Source organism: Lepidothrix coronata, unplaced genomic scaffold, assembly GCF_001604755.1.
Source record: "Lepidothrix coronata isolate B3197 unplaced genomic scaffold, Lepidothrix_coronata-1.0 Scaffold29, whole genome shotgun sequence".
NCBI lineage: Eukaryota > Metazoa > Chordata > Aves > Passeriformes > Pipridae > Lepidothrix > Lepidothrix coronata.
In genome coordinates this window covers 4,452,444-4,476,081 of record NW_016690209.1, presented here as the reverse complement: position 1 = coordinate 4,476,081, position 23,638 = coordinate 4,452,444, and the positions used below count along the sequence as shown (strand labels likewise).

The 23,638-nt window shown below is 42.0% G+C and overlaps 1 protein-coding gene across 8 annotated transcripts in view; it reads right to left on the bottom strand.

Moving 5' to 3' along the window:
• LPP (LIM domain containing preferred translocation partner in lipoma) overlaps positions 1-23,638 on the bottom strand; it is a 319,465-nt gene that overhangs the window by 19,394 nt on the left and 276,433 nt on the right. For all 8 annotated transcript variants that reach the window (XM_017810600.1, XM_017810598.1, XM_017810605.1 and 5 more), the window contains one exon: positions 23,440-23,609. In XM_017810600.1, coding sequence (XP_017666089.1) covers positions 23,440-23,609 — 170 coding nt within the window. The remainder of the gene's footprint in view (positions 1-23,439; positions 23,610-23,638) is intronic.

Below are 23,638 nucleotides of genomic sequence, written 5' to 3'. Positions count from 1 at the left end.
TGCTCTCTTTTGGGAATGTGACAAAATAAAAACAAAACAAGGCACCATTCCTTCTACCCCAAATCTACAGTTTATGAGGTCCTTGGTGCTATCACAGCATTGTTTCTGTACAGAATCCCTGGAAACCGATCCACTTGGGATTTTTTTTGCTTTACAGGTTTGACTAAATCAAGACTTCCATCACAGTGCCTGGGTATAGCTTGAAGGCATCAAGAGATACAGACGTTCTGCCTAGTAACCTTTTGTTCCAGATGTAACAAGTCATGCTGTTCAACTGTGTGTCTCATTTCTATTGAGAGTGTTTGGCTACTGCTTCCACCACTGCTCTGCCTTTCACCACTATGAAGTTTCTTTATTAGCCAGGACATCACCTTAGAATAGATACAGGATTCTATTCTCTCACTAATGCTGGACTTGGTATAAAACCACTCTTCAATTTAGTCTTCCCTAGGCTTTACAAGCAGGTCTTCTGCAATGGCTGGTATCAGCTCTTTTTGCCACAGCACTGGAAGGCTCCCTTAGCTGGCAATACAGAAGGCTCTGCTCCTTCCTCAGGAAGGCACTTTGCAGGATGAGCCTCCAGCTGTAGATAAAGCTGGTGTGCCAGAAGATGATGGTTTTGTTCCTGGACAAATGGCCTCATAGTTGAGTGTATTAAACCAGTTTTGCTCAAATGAGTCCAGGATGTTCATCAGTCCATGCCTCTCCATTCCACTGCTCTGACATCTTATTAATCTACTAATTTTATCAGTAGTTATTTTTTTCTTTGTTGCTAATAACAGACCACAGATAAGCATCAAGTACTATCAGACGTCACAGCTCTGCAGTACTACACTAGAAATCTGTATCAGCCATGCTTTCACATGATTTCTCTTGTAGGGACAGTTCCACTGGTCCCAAAGATGTGGCTGGGGGACAGATGGTTTATCCCAGGCTGCCTGGTTACTATCACAAGGAGTCTCAAGCAGAAGCCATTAATGAGCCGTGTGATTTAATGGCATTTCAGGGTTTCTATAATGTGTGGTGGTTACTCCACATGGCTATATGAAATAAAAACTTCAGTTTATAAAATGTCTTCAGAAAGAAGGAGGAAAAAGTATTTTACCTTACTACAGGCAAAATAAAAAATTGCTAATTACTCTGACAAGCCCCTGGAAAGCAGCAAGCTGACTTAGGCTGTTATTGTGTAGATGATAGTTGTGTTTAGACATGTCTAAATGACGACATTTTCAAAGCTACTGGTCAAGCCTACTTCTGCAACAAGTAAAGGGCTCAAAATCACCATGCAGAGATGATCCTAGGGCTGGAAGCACGGAGAGAGCTTGAAGACTGACTATTCCCCAAAAGACAAAACTGCAGTGTAAAAAAAAAAAAGTGCAGTCCTAATGGCAGATATTTCACAAATAGAACCAGGAGAAAAAGATGTGAAAGATCCCCTGGGAAGAAACTAGGAAGCATCTGAAACAGCTGATACAGAACAAGGGGAACCCCTGAAACTAATCTAAGGTAGTTTTATGCACCTGTAACTCCATTTCTGTAAGCTGCAACTTTATAAACCTTTTTAACTATTCAGTGTCTATTGGATGTTACACTTATTTGCTGTAACCTGAATGCAGTTTGAATTAATGGCGATGATATCATGTTGAGGTACTCAGAGTGGAGTACCAGGAGCCTCTAGAGATGCCCTCTGTCAATTATACACTGCTGCAGAGAAGAGAATGTGTTTTCCCTTAGCTGTTCTTGCTGGCCTAGGTGATGGTAAGGTGTAGAAGAGAAATCCAGCTAGGAGAAGCTGCCAGCATCCCAAGACCATGGCAATCCAGTCAGCTGAGCTCTCTGAAGTCACTCCATGCAAGTCTCAATGAATAAACAATTAACATCAACCCATTTCTCAGGAAGGTAAAACTAAGGCACAGTGAAGCAACCCAAGCTGAGCAAAAAACAGACATAAGGCAACAAAGAATTCAGAACAGAAGCCAGGGCTGTGAGATATGGACCCAGAACAGCATTCAAATAGTTTAGCTTCAGCTACTTTAAGTTAACCAGATTTCTTCTTTCCTTCCTCCTGCTTCAGGGTACTCTCAACTGCTTTGGCATGCTTGAGGCCAGCAAGCAGACCTGCTGGATTATGGATCTAGGAGCTAAGGAAACACTGAGGGGAAGAACTGGCAGGCACCTGAATGGACATAATGATAGTCTGTGCAGGAGGAAGAAAAAGCCATTTCCCAGCTGTCTCCCAGAGCCCGGACATTACAGAGAACAAGAGGTTACTCAAGTACCAGGAAAGCATCTCAGGGGAATGTGGACAGAAAACCTCAGGATTGAATGCAGCTCTAGCAGCCTGGCCACGTCACCCCAAATAGCTGGTGTCACAGAGGGGCACACGGTAACTCAACTGCCCATACATACCCTATATGGGGTAAAAGCAGCACCACCGGGCCACTTCACCATGCTGGGACCTCCTCCCTATGAAGCAGACCAAGAGTTCCTTCTTTTGGCAGACTTGTGAAGGGCTCATTACATTTTTTTTCTCCCTTTCCTACAGGTGCTGCCATTTGGCACATAACAGCTGACATTTCACCTACACATGCGCACGAGCTTTGTAAATCCTGTGTAGGAACACGTTAGCTCAGACATGCAAGATAAACTCAATTCATAATGGAAGAAGAGTGACCTAAGTAGACACACACTTTTAAAGTCTTTGGCAAGGATTTCAGAGGGTAGGGTAGTCTCTACTCTATGCCTTCATATGCCAGGATATTTTCCAAAATGACTTGTGGTCACTTCCTAAACAACAATATTTTTTCCACCAAAACCTGCTGGAAAAGAAATCTATTGCAGAAAGGGGCAGCTGCACCTTGCAGATATGCACAGCTGAAGATCTTTTATGTAAGATTCCCCCTGACTGTGTGGAGAGCTGTTAAGATGTCAGATCATGGTTTGTTGCTCTCAGGGAGGCTGCTGCAGCACTCAGTCAGAACAAGTTTACGTCTTGGAGGAATTAATTTGTCTGAATAATGTCATCCTGGTTAAACAAAATGTTAGGGAAAATATTGCAGCGTTCTGGTGCACCTCCCTGAACTGATGCCTATATATGGGGATTAGCCAGCGTGAAAGGGATCCTGCTGAGTCAAACTGGATTAAAGCAGTATTATTTTATAGAGAAAGAAGAAAAGGGGAAGGAGGGAGGGAGGGAGGAGCTAGGGAAACCTTGCAAAAACATCAGCTGTTTGGCACATTAAAGCAAACAGCACAGAGGTGAAAATGCTGCCCACTTACACAAGTGCATCAGAGTCAAGTCAGTTGACAGCAGTAACCAAAAATAAGTTTTTACCCCTTTAAGCCCTGCAGGCAACCCAGCTCCCAGAAAGCAAGGGGGACTCCCACCCTTTCCCAGGCATCAGATGTGTTGTCTGTGTTCCCTCCAGGCACCAGTGCTGTGGTGGCACCCTGGTGGTGGTGATGTTCCTCACATGGGGAGGATGTCCTGGAGAGCCTTGCCAGGCCTTCTCAATTGCCTGAACAGCACATAAGGAGGCAAATGAGTTTTTAGACTCAGCTCTCAGAGCCCTTGGGGAGCTGATGCAGATGATAGGAAGGGAAAACATGCAGTTTTCAACAAAGTCCCTGAGGTGTCTCCATTTTTCACCACCAGGAACTCGCACAACCATTTATGTTGTGATTGTTCAATGCTGGCTGGAGATTCAGGACTGGTGGTAACTCACAAATGGGACATGCCCTTGTATATCTTGTTTGCAGAGCTGGATCTGCAGTGTGTTCTAAGAACATGCCTGGAGGGCTAATGCCCTCTCTCTCCCTCTCTCTCCAGCAAACAGCTTGACCTTACAGTAATAGCATCAATTCCTCTGCCTGTCTCACTCTGGCCCAGCAAATATTTACCTGTGCTTGCCCAGGAGAAAGCAAGAGATGCCGACACCAACCATCTGCACTCTGCAATGCAAGGGCAGAAGACTGGGGAAATATCCTACATCTGAGGTCAGTGAACAGTGGGACCGTGCAAAGGGCCTTAGGGTGGGTGAAGACAACTGCCCCACAGTTATGTCACTGAAGGACAGATCCTACTTAAGCACATAAAAGCAGCAAAATCAGGCAGGGGAAGAGATGGCACATGTTAGGCCAGAAAGATGCCACAGTAAGAGGCAAGGCTTGTGCCTCTCTTTGTAGTGCATCTATTCAGCAATGCTGGTCTTGGTGTATCATAATCCCTGTGCCTGCTCCTCCTGGGAACTGTCAGTCTAACTGAGTGTGGTGGATTGTGCTAAAAGTTGTGCTTTGCAACACTGAGCTGAAGACTACTGTGGTAGCAGTGGAAAAACACTCCTCCATCCTCCACTGACCAATGCCAGAATATCCAGTGCAATGCTAAGTTAGTCAGAGCTTACAAACACACGGTTTGAAAGGAAAAATTCAAATGGATTTGAGTCATGGGAGTATAAAAAAATTCTCAAAAAACCAAATAGAACATATCAGTCATGTTGTAATTCAGAAAGCCAAAATTTTCTCCCAAAGACAGCAGTGAAACCGTTTCCAAGATTCCAGGACGCATCTCTGTCTGGAGCTAATATAGATATGCTTTTTAATCCAAGTTTCAAGCAAAATCCATTTCTGACAACATGAATCCCTCCTGCCAGCCACCAAAGAAATCACACTACATCTCTCCCTAACCCACACCTTTTGCTCACAGGTAGCATTGTAGCCCATACAGCTCACCCCTCCAGCACTGCCATGGTGACCACCATACACCTCCCATGGATTAAGACCCTTTTCCATCTCCTTTTTTAGCCAGCAGTATCAGTCCTGTGTTTTTCCAAGAGGGGAGCTGGAGCAGGCTGGGAGCCTGTGGTGGGAAGACAGGCACAGTCCTGAACCACATCTTCCCAATGAACACTCCCATCCCACCCTGCCCTTCTCTGGCCCTGCAGATCCCAGGGTATTTTCTGTGTGCTGGCTTCAGCTGGAGTTGCAACAAGACCTCTTCCTGAGCAGCCTTTTCTCTCACATCTCCCCTACATCTCAGATAGGGCAGTCTTGGGGTAGTTTTGCCTCCAGTTAAGGCAGTTTCAGAATCTGGTTCCACTCATCTCCAGGGCCCATTTCCTAACCACTTACATGTCATAAAATAATCTGAGCATACTGCACCTCCACTTTCTTTTTCTGACCACGCCAAAGAAAATGGTCAGAACTGCCTTTTCTGGTGGAGTCAATTCTGAACGAGGGTGAATTAGAGCATGACTAAACAACCAGGCCACGTGGGAGCTATAGGTGGAAGAAAACCTACTTTCTAGGTTCTCAGATGTGGCTTGCCTTAAATACACAGAGCAAAGGTGACACCAACACTGGGGTGATTGCAAGAGAGTTGTAGGTAGGGCTGGTTAAAATATTCTTCCCTAAGAGGTACCAATGAGTCTCCGCCATCACTCCCAAGACACATGCTTGTCAGCCCAAGCACGTGGCTTGTAGCTAGATGAAGTTATCTGGAATGAATTCCACCAAAAGCATCAAACCCATTTAACAGAAATCCCGTTGTCTTCACATCAGACAAAAATGTGCTCCCTTAAAGAAACAGCAGTAAAAACCAAAACAACCCCCCCACACTCCCTGTGTGTAAGCATCAGTAAACACTAAGTAGTTTAATATATTTTGCAGAAGTAAAACCAGAATAAATGCTTTTTCTCCAGCACATAAGGAACAAATTATTACCTCATTGTCTTCAGTGATTATTCAAGCAATGCATTTAAATGTTCAGGGAGAAGAATGTTTGCTAAAATATTGTTATGTAACATGGGGAAAATGACTAATTCTGCCCTCGATCTTTTCCTATTTTGCTCCAAGTAAGAGTCACTAGAACTTATTCTCTGGTCGAAGCAGCAGCACAACTAAATTCTGACCCAATTCCCCCAGTGGCTTTTACAGTGGGCCAATCCTATGCCGGGCAGCTGAGCGATTCCAGAATTACTGAGCATAACTGTCTTCTGAATCAGTCCTTCAGGGCTACATACTTCCAAAGACAGGTGGAATAAACAACACACATTTCTCCATGCTCCCTGCTGACGGAGGTCAGAGATCACTTACTTCCAGTTCCTCATGACTTGTGAGGAGTCTGGAGCCTTACACATAAGCCAAGTGGGGCCAACTCCATCCAGCAGTTGTATGCATATTTTAGCAACTGCTGATTCATGGAATGGGTTTGCTACATGAATTCATTTCCTGACAGCAGGTACAGAAGTTATTGAAGACCTGTTCTGTGTATCCTTATTTCCAGTCCATTTGCATCAACTATATACATAAGAGACAAATAGACCTGTCTGTTCTTACAGACACTCACAAGAAGCAGCCATTTTCCTACCCCAGTGGAAAAAAAACCAAACAACAACAAAAAAGAAATTTGAGACCGAAAAACTTTCAATGGCCTTTTTAAGCTGTGACCCAATCCAAACTGTAATGGAGTGAAAACTGTTTGCCATACACAGAATGAAGGTGACACTGACCCTGGGGTGTATTCTCATAAGAGGTCTTAGTCACACTGGTAAGAAAAAATGCTGTTTAAAGCTTCAGAAATGCCCGTGAGTTTCCCTCCTAAGTGAAAATTTGCATGGGCAATGTCCAACCCTGCCACACTTTTGAGAATCAGCTTTTCAGTAGTAGGGAGAAAAAAAGAAAAGGAAAAACCTGTTCTTGGGGTTTCCATTCAAAGCTTTAAGATTCCATCCTTCAAAACCTGTGATTAAAGACTTTCATTCTGGAGAATAACCGGGATGAAAACAGAAATTGTCAATGATCTTCAGCTGAAATCCATTTCTTGTCTAACTTTGTCCCTAAGTCACTGGAGAGGCAGTGGTGGGATTTAGGTCTCACAGGGCTGTGTTGCCCCATCAGGTGATGCAGTCCTCATCAGGCTGGGATTGTGTTTTTATCCTTCCTATAACCTCCAACAAGGACATAATACTGTGCATGATTAGATAGGCTGGAAAAGTCTACATCTTGCTTAGCTTGGAGTTAAGAGGGAGAAAAGTTATTGAAATCAAGTATTTGGGATATATCCAGATATTTCCATAGCCAGAATCCAGCACCTTGGAGCTAACCCTTTAACATTTTCCCCCTTTTCCAAAGACTCAGGTTCAAAGGCACTCATGAAGCTGTGTCACTGTATTAACCTGTACTGGTGAGATTTACCCAAACTGCCACAGAGATCCTCCTAATCATCACCCACTGAACACCTGTTACAGCACTTCTGTTATTTTTAATTAACAACAGCTGAAGTAAAATTACCAGTTCAGTCCTCAGTGAGTCTGACTTGAATCCATATCCCCTCAGCAACAGAGAGGTCTCCTGTTAGTGGAGGAAAATGCATCAGCCTGCTAAAGGATGGCAAGGCAAAAAGCCCCTGACCATACCAGAAATTTTCAGAAGGCAAACAAGACTCCTTCTCCAGCTAGAGCACTAGGGCTTATTTTGCAATTAGAAAAGAGAAGATAAAGGGACAAGCAAATTTCCTGCTGTGATTGGGCATTTGCAATACAGTCCCTATAACTACATCTCATTCCTAGCGGTACCAGTCTACACAGTACTGGGTTATTATGTAGTGTCTTGGACTGCTTGGAGGTAATAAGCATTCACCGAAAATGGACTGCTATTAGCCACTGGCAAAAGCTGATTATAGCACTGCCAGCACTGGAATATGTTTTCCACCCATTTACAAGAGGAGTAAAATAAGAGGAGAAAAAAAAAATCACATTTGCCAATGTTTGGAGCGTAGTGTGCTCTACATACAATTATCAAGAGAATGACAGGAAATTGACCCATTTACTCAGAAAAGTTCCTATCGTGTTCTGCACTATTTCATTTCATGCCCATTTGAGAACAAGTCATTTCTCTTCAGGGCAGAAGATAAATTGTCAGCTCGTACACACATCTCTTTTCATTGCCAGGCACAAAAATATCACAAAGAAACATTTTCCTGCTCTCTGCTTAATTTTCTTCTTCTTCTTCATCTTCTCTAATAAATGGTGCTAACTATAAAAGTCAACGGACTGTAAATAAACTCAATTCTATTCTTACCTTACCTTATGATTGATTTTTGGACATAATGTATTCCACCCACAAGGTCTCTTGTCTGATTCAACCGCTTTTCTCAGTACCACAGAAAAATCAGATAACAACCTCAGTGAAATAGCTTTATGTAAAAACAGAAACATTTGGCAACCACAGTTTTCTTAATGGCACGTTGTAATACACGTTACACTGCATTAGGGCCCAGCGGACAGGCTTTGTGTCAGCACGGAGAGCGCGTGTCCTGCGGTGGGAGCTCTGTGCATTTAGCCAGAGGGGCTGCCAGCAGTGCCATTACAGAAACAGCAGCATGAAGTGGTGCTTGGATTATCCTATATATGCCTTGTACAGGGTGTGGGAAAGCTCTAGCCATCTTTCCAGCTGAGCCCTTGGACTTACCCTATCATCTGACCCAACCAGTTCTCCTCTCACACTGAATGTGCTTGAGGCTCACAGCCATCAAACGCCATTCTGGTCCTCAGCCCTCAGCTGGTGTGTTTGTTCCTTCACACCGGTTTCTTGAGGTTTAAATTAGAGCAGCTCCACAAACCCCAAGTTCACACAGCTTTTCCTGCAGCTAGCATGTTGGCCAGCACACCTCAGCTTATCCTCCAGCCCTTGCTCTGCAAGGTCCACAGTGCACAGTGCTGAACACACTGTTCATTTACTCTAGGACTTTATATTCAATCTGATCACTCAACACTGTTCTTTCCCCTGGATATTAGCTTCCCTGTGCTCTTCCATCCTGGAGCATCATTTCTAGGAGGGAAAATTACCAATCACTTGGAGCAGGAAGTGAGATGGGGAAGGGAGCCCAGAGTCAGCACCAGCCTCAGTAGTTGTAACATTTCAATCCTAGATTTAGAGCAGCAAGCCCCATGTTTTGCAGAGAAACCAGTCATAGTCAAAGCTATGGCCAGAATAACACTTTCTATAATGGAAATATGTGATGGAAATATCAGAATATCAGCCTGCATAGTGCAAAGGAAAGAAGAGCCTTTCTTCTCAAGCAAGCAGAATATTCAAGGTTCTACTAATTTACACTCAGACTACTTCCCCCCCACCCCCTCAAAACCTGTTTCCCGGTTAGGAAAAGGGATTAGCAAAGTAACAAAAGGAAAAGTTTCTAGGCCATGAATCATACAGAAATTATAGCCAAAACCAAATTGTTGGGGTCTGCTCTTTGTCCCAGCGAAAAGCTGTTTGCTGCTGCTTAGTACAGAACCCAGCTGCCTCTGAAACCCAGAGTCTGCACACGCCTACAGGGAATGTGAAAAAGAGGTAGAGAGAAATAAAACAGCTCCCTGCCTCTCAGTGAGGCTGACAGCATGGACCTCTGGACATGTGCAAGAAAACAGCAGAGATCATTACCTGTTTGGGAACAGGATTGCTGTTGGCCCCTGTGAGGGCAGCCAGATTCCCTCAACTCCCTAGAAGAACAGTGAAAGCATTAAGAGACACTTTTACCTTCCTGTGTTCATCAGCTGAGGAAAGAATTTCCTGTGGCTGATTACACATTTTAGCATCAAGGTAGTGACTGTCATCTAGCTGCAAACATCTGCCTCCAGCCTGGGGTAGAGCCGAGCTCTGACCACGGGACCTTGGGCACTGGCACTGACAGCTGCAGGATGGGATGGTGGTCCCTCACAGTCATGGGAACATGAACCTTGCTGAAATGGGATCCAGCACTGGGGTGCCAGCTCCTGACTGGCAGCCTCCTGCTATGTGCCAACTCCAGCCAGTCCTCCTCCCAGCTACCCTCCCTGCCTGCTGAAAGCCCACAAAGCTCTTTGGGTCTGTTAGCTACCATGAGGAGCTGAGGACTTCTCTTAAGGTCAGATTCAAAGCCCACCAACCCACATATCTGTGGCAATTTTTCAACTCATAGGATACAGTTCCAGTTTTCATCAGGCAATCGCTTGCTGCTTATCCACAGACCAGGCTCATTGGGTCTCTCTTGCTTGCTTAGAAGACAAGCAAATTCCTCCTAACATTGACAAAAAAAAGACACGGCTCTTCAAATGCATACTTCACTCCCTCTCCTTGTTTCCTATTTCTTTGTTTACAAATGTTGAAGTATGAGTTCCATACTGTTGCCACAGCTCTGAAGCCACATTGATTCCCACACAAGGCTGAGAGCAGAGATGTGACCCATTCACCGCCCATACAGGAGAAATCTCCATTGCACACGAGAAAATTCACTTCACTTCATACATCAATGCTCACCTTCTCTCAACGTGAAAAAAAAATGAAAGAAGAAAGGAAACAAATATCTTTCTCTGCCAATACATGCATACAACATGGACAAATATTTTGGAAAAATTGAAGAATCTGTAGATGGAGGGGTTGGTGCCAGACTTTAAAAATTATTAAACATTATGTACAAAGAAAACATAATGAGCTCCTATGGGATGTAGAAAAAATTACCCATGAATGAGAGGAAAATGGATAACCACTCCTGGGTTTGCCACTGGTGAATTATTTAATAATCACTCCCCAGCAGATGGAATATATTTATCCACCCCATTGGAGCACACTTTGCAATTTATTTACACTGCTTTAAAATATGATTATTTATTTAAAAAATAAACAAGGTATCCGCAAGGGAAAAGGGAAGCAAACACAAGCTTAGAGGACGGGGAAAGCATGTTTTGAGCATTTCAGTTCATTTTAGGGAATTTCCACTTCTTTACTTCTACTTTAAAAACCAGACATTGAAAACTCTTTTGATCAAGTCAGTCTAGATTCCTCACACACTTAGGCAGATCACCATGAGATGGGGTCTATGTGTCTTACACTTTCATTAGCCACATTGTCTTGGGCACCAGAAATCTGATGCAGCTTCTATTAATATCAAAGAAAACATGGAAATTGGGATCCATGGGACAGGGCCAATACCTTGGACTAATCTGATTTACAGTCTCTAGCTTGTCTAAGCTGAGTGACTCTACACCCATGGTTCAAACAGCACTCAGCCTTGCCATTTAATTAGCTACTTATTCTAAAATGCAAAGGGTACCATTTAGCAAAATTTGAAAATGCAAAAGGTACCCTTTAGTACTGTGTAAGTACATAAGTATCCTGCCTGCTCCCAAAATTAAAATAGCAATTGTGAACAAAAGAGTCTGCCCACTCAACAGCAAAGTGTGCTACTGATAACTGCAGACCGATTTGGACAAACCTGAGGGAAAGTCTACGAGAGGAACAAATACCTTTCCTAGGAAAATGACAAATCATTTCAGACTGAATTCAGGCTTCCAGATTCTTCCAGTGCAAGTCTGTGTGCATGTGCAGGTATACATTAGCCATGGAAGGCTGCACAGAAACTCTATTACCCGGCTGGGCACAGATGTTTTTAGGAGTCAGAAGTCATCTCGGAGAGAGAAGGTCAAGAGAGACTCCACTCTGTTACACATACTTTACTTTTCATGTTACACATACTTTACAAGGTTTTTATACTTTGCCCACAGAAAACAAAAACCAAACCCAATCCCTAAACTACTATCCTCTCACCAAAGAAAAATCTGTTCATCACTCTTCACAGTTTTTCAAAAATCCATTCTGATTTTCCTTAAGATGAGTGAAGTTTATTTACAGATCTCAAATGTAGGAGAGTCCCATGGTGAAACCATCAATAGTTACTGGAGACATAACACTTTATAAAGTGACTAAAGAATAAGATTATTTAGGAGTAAGAGTTTAAGTCTCATTGTCAAGAGTGGGTTAGCAAACCAAAGGCAGCAAATTTCTCAGTCATTTATGTGCTTTTGAAAATGTTTCTTCAGGACTTGAAGATAATTTCTCTCCCATACCTTGCTTCCACTCCACAGACCAAGAAAATCTGCAGATAATGTGAATCAAGAATAGATATTTTGTAAAAGGTGTCCCTTTAAAAAATAGAAATCTGTTAGACTAAAATCCAACTGCAGGTATGGATGTCAATGCTTTACCAGCTAGCTAGTTCAGTAAAAGAGCTGCTCTATAAATTCTCCAGTATAGTGAATGTTATACATCTTTAATGTTGAAATGAACTACTAGAATACTATTGCTTAGTTCAGATTGAGGAGAACAAATCAATGTGTCCTCCTTACTGAGAAAGGGGTCAAACATAAGCAAATCCTCTCTTGAACTGAGAGTGCTGCATTTTTTAACAAAAAATCCAAACTGACCTCTAAAATCTCAACACCCTGGAAGAGCAAGTTCACTGCATATTATTTCTGTAAAGACAGATACCAGATTTCAAAGATTACTTCCACCACAACAATCTAACACACGATTACAGACAATACAGATGTGCATGTCTGCTGGGATGTGGACAATACAGACAAGGGAACAAAGGGATACCCTACACTCTCCTGAGAAAGCAAAATGGAAGTGTCGAACACCTCATGTAGAGTTATGCACTCATTTATTTTAAAGACAGAAAGGATTACATACATCTACATAAAGGAAAGAAAAAGTGTTTAAACAACAATAAAAAAAGATTTAGTGGCATTAATAAAGAACTCCCTTAAACCAGCATGTCACCATTAAAGTAATTAATAGGGCATGGAAGACACTTCAGCAGAAAGTGAGCAGTTGCTCACATTAGAGCCTTTTAAGTTTTCACATGACCTCAAGACAGACTAAGGCATTCCTGTACAAAACTACCCTCTAAAACAGAGATGGGGGCATTCAAGTCTATAAAAGAGTGATTTTAAAATTTAACTGATATGGTCTAAGACTAAAATGCAAAGGTTAAGGGAATATTAGAAGGGCAATAATTCTATCTGATTAAACTTTTATCCGAAGTAACAATAAAATGTTCAAAATGAATTAAGGATTTTATTAACAGATGCAGAGGCTCTATAAAAGAGTTTGAAATCTAAGTACTAGAGAGGAGAGGTTTTTTTTTTTTTTTGTCTGGGTAGAGGTGATATTGCTATAAAACTTTAATCTTATTGCCATGCCACAGTGAAAGTAAAACTGTCAGAGGTAATAGAGCAAATCAGGACTGCTTTCTCTCCCTGTTCTGTGTTGCAAGGGCCTCTTTCCAGCATATAAGAATATGCACATTCTATGTATGGCATTGATACTATAGATGACAGACTCATGTAGACAGGTTATGGGCTGATGATTCACTTGGACTTCTGGTTGCAATAGTCCCAGTATGGTAAGTACAGGCAAGTTATATGGATCATTCCAAATGAGTACTGAGCAAAAATTGGTGCTATGCCACCAGGGACTCTTCAGAACATTTCAGCCTTTCCAAAATGCAATTAACTATTTCAGGATAGTTTCAGGCATTTTAGTTGTTTATTGCTACCTGTATGTAGTAAGAGGATTACACCGATTTCTGAGCTCTTGAACAAAGGCATTTCACTACTTTAGAATGATCAAATTTAGGCCAGCCATAAAACTATGATACAGGATAAAATACAAGACTTTTGTGAAAATTATTACTAAAAGCAGGATATATATATGACTTAGAGCAGAGCTCAGCTCCATCAGGGCATCTATCAGCCAGATTTAGACCATCACTAATTCTTCCTTCTGTTTTGCTGCTGCTAAATTCTGGCATCTTGGTTGCCTTGGTGATGGCTGCAATATCTGTGGCAGATGCACTGGAAGACATCCTACAAAAGGGTTTGGCTTTTCTGGGAATTCTTGAGCCTTTTGAATGTTGGCAGGAGTGCTGCGATAGCCACCTGTTCCACCACCCTCCAACTCACCCATGTCAGCATCGGGCAAAACCTGCCCTCAGCCCAACCCTGTCACACACCACATCCTCCCCGTGAGGACCCAGGGCTCAACCTCTCTCAGTCCCTGCAAAGCCCCAAGCAAGCCCAAAAGGCAGCTTCAGGGATGCCCACACCCTTCTTTTGCCTGGCAGTACCCACGAGAAAACTACAGCTCCTAAGAGGAGCAACTGACTGCGAATTGCCAAGGAGACTAGCATGTCAAACAAATATTTTTCTTTTCACAACAGAACATAAATATTTGGCAGCACATTTAATTTAAAAAGTCTAGAAGTTACTCAAAGAGAGTGGTGAATGTTGTTATGATGTTCGTTTGCTTCCTAAAATATGACCACTCACAGATGGCTTGCTGTAGGAAATATTAAATAAATTTTTAAAGTGTTGTCTGGCTTGAACACAGATTGCATTTACACAGATACCTTTGTTGGTGGAATGCCAAGATGCTGTATTGGTTAAAATACAACCTTAAATAAAAAAACTACCTTGTCAGGAGCTAATGGAATATTCATACTTAAAATCTCAATCCCTGATAACATCTGAGTGTTAATTTGTATTTCAACACTGTTATTTTTTACCCCTCTTGCTATATTTCCCTTCACAAACAAGGGAAAATATCCAGGCTTGATCAGTAGCAACTTTCAGGATTTGTGCACAATAACCCTTATTTTTGATATTTTCAGAGCAGTTTAAAAAGATGGGAGGCACCGCAGGTCTCACTAGCCGTGTTAACCAACGTGCTCTCTGGTCCTGTGAAGGCAGCTACGTACCAGTGCACAATAATCTCTTGTCCCCTCCCCAGCAAATGCTACAGCACCAGAGTTGAGCTATAATCTGGTTTTCCTTCTGTCCAAAATACCCCAGTGGATGATTTACCTCTTCTTTCAATACTGTACTTGGCCCCACAGCTTTGTAATCAACGCAGATGAGAAGAAACAACAGTCTTCAAATTTGCTTTGCCCCTATGTGAGTACCAAGCACTCTCTATACTCTTAGAATCAATAAACTTTGTCTCCTGTCATCATTCCCATTTGTTGTGCTTTCTCTACAATGGCATTATTTTGTTCTTTTTTCTAACCAGAAATCTCCCAAGACCACTGGGGTTTGTGTGTGTGATGGCGAGTTAAACAGTTTCCTCCACTGCAAACAAACACCACACGCAGGCAAACCATGTCCTGGAGTGAAGAACAGAGGCAAGACGCTAGAGGGAGGATCAACCCACAGACTGAGCTTTTGCCAGAGCAAATTCCTTGGAATGTGGCTTCACCAAGGAGACGGCTCAAGTGGCACACTGCAAGAGGCTGCTGGCCTCTCTGGCACACAGGCTTGCAAACTGCTGTCTGGACTGAAGGAAGAGGGCATCTAGAACTGAGAGTGAGACAAGACTTTGTTCTCTGCAACGCTGCTAAGGGGAAACCATACCTGCTCAATCCAAACACACCCATTCCATGACAGATTCAGCTCTGTTACCCACAGATATTGCAGCCTGTTGCAAGGCCTTTAGCAGCAGCTCTGCACAGGAGCAGTGGTGGACAAAACTGTTTATTTACTTCAATGAGTTCTCATTTTTTTATGTCTGGACATTGCAGCACTTTGACATCACTGCATTAGAAAGGATAGAACTCCCTAATACACAGATGTGATGGAAACGTACACCTAAATTACAGGCCCAATTTCAAATAAATCACAGCCTTTCCAAAATAATTGTCTTCAGCAGTTTGAATTGACAAATAACTACGCAGGGTTACAAGCAAGCAGCAGGACTTCATGGAAAGGAACACTGTCATAGTATCTCCCACCCTCCTTGGTTTTTCAAGAGCCCTCACTCAGCTTTCAGCTGCTTGTTCATATTCATGTCCAGGCTCTAAACAGCAGTGGTTAGAAGAGGGGAAGAAAAGTAGCTCCTTCACCTAAAGATCTTTGCAGGCTGAACTGCAACTAGAAAATTGGTAGAAACTAGGTAGAAAATTGGGACGTGGAAAACCTGAGCTGTACAGTGCAGGATGTGTTTGTGGTCCTGTATAGGTCACTCAAGTTCAGAACAGGAAGAAGCAGGACTAGAAAACACTCCTGGGTCTGCCCTTGCCTAAATTTTAATTGTTTTTAAAAGATGTTTACCCCACCTGTCCTTGACGGCTTCCAGCAATGGAGATCCATGCTCTAAACAAACTGCATTTAATTTTCTTAGGGTCAGATCTCCATCTGCAATATGGAGGCAATGCTGTTGCCTTTTCCCTAGACTTGCTGTCTACCAAGAAGGTCTTTGGAGGTAGACACTGTCATTCACTGACAGTGAATGAGAGTTTATTAAAGTGGGATCTCTAGATGCTACTTGGGTAGCAAAGGGTGAAAACAGCAAGTAGTTTATTGAGGAGGTGGTGAAATACAATTGAAAGAAAAGAGATGAACGCTGTAAACACAGGATGTGACTTGCCATCTAATACCCATCTGCACCTGACTGTAAATGAGGGAGATTTTCCTGCTACTACAAAGATGTAGGTGCATAAGACTTTATTCTTTCCTTATAGCTGTTTCTTCTAAGTTGCAAAGGCAGATAAGTGTTGGGATACCTTCTACAGGGAAGGCTCAACACAATGACAAGTCATTGCTGAATGACTTCACCATCCCCTCAACTGTAGTATGATCCATAAACAGATGTATAGCCAGGAGCCATAAAATCCCATTAGTCCTGCAGAAAGAGGGACTATTCCCAAGAATATACAGTTGGTCAGTGGAATTCACCCCGCAGGGTGAGAAATTCACTGAATGGAAGCACCTGGTCCTTCACAGTATCATCATTTCAGTCACTAAGAACTCCCTCCAGAAAATTTCCCATGATATAGTTTTTCTAGATTATACATGTCAAATCAATGTGTAGTTCATATAATCAAAATATGAAAAATGTTTCTAATTATAAAAGCACAAGGCAGAGACAAGAAAACAATTCAAGTTGTTATGGGTGTCAGCACATGGAGGAGGAAAGATCAGGATTCCTGCATGCTAGCAAGCCATCACAAAGGTCTCAAGCAAGGCTAATAAGGACATATTTTTAACTATGGTCTATGAAAAAGAATGGGAAGTGATCCATCCCTAGCAAAACTTTTCACCATCAAAACATCACTGAACTACTTCATCAGCACTTCATGCCCAATCTTCCAACACAGATTTATCTATTAAAATGCTGTCCAGCAGTATGGTAACTTTTCCAAAAATATTCCCCTCGTAACACTACCAGCATTGGTAGCATCGAGTTTCTCTACCTCCACAGTCCATAGCTGGTCTTCCTCTAAAGCAACACTCTAGCCAGCTTTCTGGAAAGTCAATTATACCAAGGTATGTTGCTCTCAGAGAATCCATCACCAAGGTGAGCCCAGTGCAATTCTTGGCAGGGCTCATCCTCGTCGTCTTCCAAGAGCACTATGAATTTTCTCTCTTACAGGCTTGGTTTGTCCTCTGTCCTTGTTGGACAGCAAGATGAATTGGCTCTGTTTTCTTTAATATTAGCCTCTGGGTCTCCACAGAGGAGTTCCTATATAGAATTACCTCATCATCTCATTCTCTACTTTCTTTGTAAATACAGTTTAGAAAGGAAATTATTGATCACTGGTGACTCCCCCACCCACCCCTGCAAAGGAACCTTTTCCCCCATCTCATTACAAAATAAGAGGCATGACCCATCTCCTATAACAGCTAGTAGGCCACTTAAAAAACTGATGCAGGCTTTCAGAGGGTCAGGTAAGTTCAGCTGTCCCAGTTCTGACAGAAGCTGCTTCAACATATTCTCTCACACACACATTTTTGTACCTCCTAGACTTGGACTCCTGGAAGCTCCAGGTGCAGCTTATCCAAGAGTATCCCACCCTCCTCTATCTCTGCCCTGATTGCACAAGACCATTTACCACTCAAAGTAGTAGCGTTGATCTTACGGCCACCAGTCCTCCACCTTCCATCTGTATCTTTTGTATCAACTGTTGCTGGGTGGTATCAATAGAAAGGGCCATAACTCTTAAGGGATTTATTAATTTTTCATTTTTACAAATGATCAGTTTACCAGAAGTAACAGTCTTCTCTTGCCACAATATTTTTCCAAAGGAATTACCAACTGGGCCTAGACTGTCGAAATTATCAAAACTAATAATCAATAAGAATAAAACACACCTGTAAGCAAACCAAACACTCTTGACCTGTTTTTTGTCTGCTATGCCCATGGACCACTTCTGTCGTGGGTAAGAAATACCCAGGGCAGGAGCCTGCTGCTGCCTGGCACAGCCCAGCTGCATCTCTCTGCTACAAGAGCTGAGACTTAATGTTTTTCGATCCACGGGTCACAGGTTCAGCTCCCTGCTGCCGATGACTCACACAGGAGCACCAACTAAAACTAGCAACACCAGCTCTTTTCTAGGAGAGGATTGAAGAGAAGCATTGATCTCAATGAAATATTTCCAGGGCAGAAAAATTCCACCACATAAAGAGTGCGTGACTTCTCCTTAGTTTATTTTATATTTTTGTTCCAGTTGTCATTTTGAATTCAAACTCTTTGGAAAGCAGGCATAATAGTCTTAATGATCCCATTGAGCAGTTTAAATTCAAATTGTGGAGCACTCGCAATACCATGCTGGCAGCACTTTCCATAAATTACTCTCAAATTCAATACGTTGCTTGACAAAAACAAGAATAAAAGGCTTTCTACTTTAAAAAGAAGAAAACTTGTATCATAAAAAAAAAAATCTTTAAATTATAGTTTCTCTTTTCTGGTCCAATTTAAATTGTTACATAGTTGCTAAATTAGTGCTGTAATCCCTGCTTACAAATTGCAGAATTATTTTTTAAAAATAGATGTAGTTTTACTGCAGGGATCAACCTTACACTTTAGACCATATGTGCTGGAGGAAGCTGCTCTTGCACAGCCTTCAACCAAACACACTCACGTGCCCACACAGGGCGAGGTTTACAATACCAGTCACACTGAAGCCAATAGCAGTCTTACTAGAGACTTCAATTAGCACAAATTGAGTTAACACTGACATTTCAGAATGATTAGTAAATTCAAGCTTTCCCAGGATGCTCAATGGCACCAGTGGCTCTAGTCGTACCATTTCTTAAAATATCAGCATTTCTCTTGTGTTCTGTTCTGAACTACCTTCTCCTACTGAACTAGAGCCACTGATAGGCCAGGAAGTTAGACACTTGTAAGAGAGAAAAACTTCTAAGATATACTGGGTTTTTTCCCTCACAAAACAAGTAATTGGGGGAAAAAGAAAAAAAAACAAAACAGTGGATCACTACAGTCCTGACTTTAAAGCTACAGAAAAGTAGTAATCAGGACATGACTCCCAAGCACAATTCTTCCTCCTTAAAGCTCTTTCACAGCTTTAGTACTACGGAAAGATGAACTTCATCTGTAAAATCCTTGTAAGTGATCTCTGAGGATGGGTTTAAGGTCACGTCATCAATATCTCCCAGCACACAGCAGAAACAGGAAACCTCAATTCCTGGCTCTCCATAGGGCACTGCAGAGCATACCCACCATTTCCCCCCACTCTAGCTAGACAGACATGAGAGTTTCTTTCTTCTCCTTCAATCGCTCATCATTTCTAACCCACTACTTCTCTGAACTCTTTCAGCTGACCCAGGCTATTTCTGCTTTCCTGTACCCTTCCCAATCACACCACGGTCCTCTCCTCAGGTGGGTCACATTGACTTGGACACAAACAGAAGAAACCCTCAGAGGCCAGGAGCATCTGCAAGATCTCTCTGTGTCCTGTGTTAACTGCAGGAGCTCAGTCCTTCTCAGCCCTCAGAGTTCATATCTCCAACTGCCAACCACCAGACTGCCAGGAGAGGGGATAAAGAACGGAGGAGAATTTCCATGTCCTGGAGAAAGCTATCTGGACATCAAAGAACATCCCATTCACAAAACAGCAGCATCACTCTTGCCAGACTGGTGTGTCTGGTTAACCTTGTGTTCAGTCCTTATGATAACACGGTATTTGGAAAGCAGACAGCTGGCACTGCTCTAACATCTTGCTTTTCAGTCTTTTATAACAACAATTCCAGTGATATTACTTTTAACCTTTTCCTTGCTCTGACTCCAGTGCTAAAATCTCTTCCACTACTTAAGAGAGAGCAAACCAAATGGTTTTTTGTTGGTAATTTGCCCTGTAAGGGAGGGAAAAAATATACTGATAACAGACGCCAGACACAGCATTCAGCACGTGCACAGCAGTACACTGGTTACACTGGAACCCCTATCATGATATTTCAGATGTTACTTGACTGTCGTAATGACTAGGAAACATCTGTCTCCTATTAACACTTTAGTTTTTACAGTTGCTTTTAGTTCAGCAGAAGTGTCTTAATGGAGAAGACTGGTACTCTTTTAGAAATAACATCAATAATGAAAGAATCCTTGGATGCAGAGCAAAACCAGCAAACACATTGGCAACAGAACTCGCTGCACTCGTAAGATGTAACAGGAAATGATAGTGATGGACTTCTGGGGGGCGGGGGCTGTGGTGTGAAAGAAATTAACTCTGGTACTCAAATTCCCATTAGGAAAAATATTTATTTTCAAACAGATCTCCTTAGATGTTATTTCAGACTTTTGGGGAATTTCATCTTAACTGGGTCACTGATAAATAAAACCAGAAACACAAACAAAGAAAAGCCCTTCTGCAGGCTATTTAGGCTTGGTATTGACTAACCAGTAATTAAATACAGCTCTTCACAGTAATCTTAATTATGGCTTCACTGCACCACAACTAAGAGTCACATAACAAACCGAGAAGATTAGCCAATTCTAATTGTTGAAAAACATTTATTTTTATTTTTGTGCATAGTTTTTGTGTGTGTAAGGCCACAAGTCACACAAGTGAATTATTAAAAAATAATCAAAGACTTCAATAATTTATATCTCACAATTAGGCAAGTACTATAGTTTATTTTCATTATATAAATGAAGCCTCCATGGCTTGCATCAGAGGTCAAGAGTTTTGGACTTAGGAAAATGGGGATGTGTGCTAGAAATCAGTGTGAATTAGGTAGACCAGTAAACAAGTTTCATTGAATTACTCAGACTTATGCCAGATGAAAACCCTGTTTTCTCAGTTGGCCGCTGCCATGAATTAGGTGTGCGGTCTTGGGCTAGTCACATAGGCTGCACCTTTCATGGGAATTAGGTCCAGAGGTATCCGAGTCTAGGCACTTCAGTCTCATTGACTTCCTACAGATCTAGGGTTCCTAGTATCCAAGCTGTTTTCTGATCACAGGACTTGAAGAAGCTCAAAAAAAATAATAATAATAAAAAAAAATCTGAGGCCACAATTCAGCAGAATCCTTAAGTACAGGCTAGATTTTAAGCAGGTCATTAACTCTCATTGAGTTCAGTATAACTGCATCACACATCTAAAGGCATCTAAAGACAAAAGCATTCAGACTGTGCCTCATCAATTTAAGGGTCCCCAATTCATCTGCAAGAATCTGCAAGCCTAGCTCAAGGCTTCAGTGTACTTAGGCATTCATTATCCTTCTGAAGCCAGTGCAGACCTCATTCCACTGAAAAATCAATGAGACATATGCTCTAGGACACAAATTCCTCAGGCCCAAAGCCAGTAGCATGGCAGGTGCTTAGATCCCTTGTAGATCTGGCTTTCAGCACAGCTGAGTCCTGAGCTTTCTGAAAGGTTCTGAGACTTAGGCTTCCAACTCTTGCTTCTTCCACATTTAAGAGTTTAATGTGTGCTTGGCTTTTTGGTTTTTTCTTTACTGCCTCAGATTGCCAGATTCCAGCTTCCCATTTCCCACTCACAGTAACAGCTGTCCAGCTACACATACACAGCCCCATCAGCACTGCCATCCTTTCCCCTGCATGTGCAGCAGCAGATGGATCCAGACGTGTTTTGGGTTAAGTCCATAACCAGGTTTTTGTGGACTGCATGGATAAACACTTAAAGGCCCCTTCTGGTTATATAAAAAGAAGCTATTAAACGTTTACTCTTTCCTCTGTACTCAGAGCTGCAAAGCCATATCACAGAATGTACAAACGCAGATGCAACCAGGCAATTATCGTTCCTTTATCCCTTAAATAGATAGAAGATAAATTTGAAAGAAAATGAGGAACAGAATCCTTCTCCCTTTCCTTTTTTATCCTTTTATCTCCCAATGTAGGAAGTTTACTGAACCCTTGCCAACAATTCACTCAGGCTAATGAAGTGTATAAGTAATGGGATTAAATAATCTTAAACCATTACTACAGTGTCTAATGCAGATGTTTTCCCAAACTAAAGCAGATGAGTGGTGAAGAATGCGTGCTTGATTTAAAAAAGAGGAAAAGAAAGTATCAATCTGCAAGCAGATGAAGTCAATTCCAGCCTGAAGTCAATGAAATGTTTAATTCCAGTTACATAAAGTTGCTCCGATTATATTATGCATGCACCTTCCTAAAGCCTGCAGTGCTTAGCACATGGTCGAACTTGCCACAAAATGAACCTTAAATTTTTTATGCTGCAATCATTTTAGTGCAAACAAAAATAGAAATGATTCAAAAGATAGATATTCCATCAAAAGATCATTTAGCTTTTAAAAACAAATTAACAAGGCCCATCTATCACTGCCATTGTAAATAAGACAGAATCTGCCCTTTTTATATTCAATATTTCAGTAATAATCCCACTGTAAAGGCTCTGCAGAAATAGGGAGAACAATGGGATATTGGTGGCATTTTCAAAAATACGTATTATTGCTCTAATTATTACTGGAATGCAGAAACATCAAGTAAAGCATCAATTTTTACTTTCAGAAGTGCAAGTCCAATTCTGCAAGGTCTCAGGCCCAGTGTCTATAAGTACTTAGAACTGGACATTTAGAGAAAGACCTATCAACACTCCCAGAATGTTTTGGTGCTTGGTACTCTAAGATACAAGGATTACCCTCATATACTGGATGTGTAGGTCACACTAAGGTAAGGCCTCAGGCATGTTACGTGATGTTTCTTTAATTTGCACCTGTGCAATTGGTTCCAGCAGCTCTTACAGGAGCCCTCACAAGATGCAGCTCCTCAGAACAACTGTTAATTGTTTTCTTTAAGACCTTGTTGGAGGCATGAAATGAAATTTTAGGGCAAGGTAAGCTTCAAAAGATATCTAATCCGAAGACTCCTAGTTCAGTAGAAAAATTTCCATCAAGCAATATAAAGGCTTTTATTTTAGAGAGAATTTTTGTATTCTCTGCTCTCTTGCATCCCACCTCCTTAATCGTAGTGGGCACCACAGTCTGTAAACTTTTTGGTATCAGGTTTCCCAATACAGAAAACTAAGGACAACACTACTGCTAAAAAAAAATCACTGCATCGTCTGCTCCTTACAGAAATGAAAAATGACAAAAAGCATCTATTTCCCCTGCTGTGCTTTTCCCTGTCCCATTTCTTTTTGGAGACATGTCAGACCAGGAAAAGAGATTCATCCAGTAAGTTGAAAATATTGGAGTTCTTCTGAATACCATGGAAAAACCTGGTGCCCACGGTACTGCCACAGGATTGTCAGATTTTAACTGTAAGGCAACTCTACAGCAAGAAGGAAATCAATGTTTCCAATGTCTGTGCATTAAAGCCAGGACACAAAGAAGAACAGGTACTTACAATATAGCAGGGTTCACAGTAGGCTTTCTTCTCCACTGCATAGAAAGGCTGTCCCCTCAGCTTGCTTTTGCACATCATGCAGGTGAAACATTCCACATGGAAGACCTGGTCCATGGCCGTGCAACCGGTGCCTTCTCCAACAACATTCTCCCCACAGCGGGCACAGCGGCCTGTCAGCAAAGGGAATGGATGTGAGTCA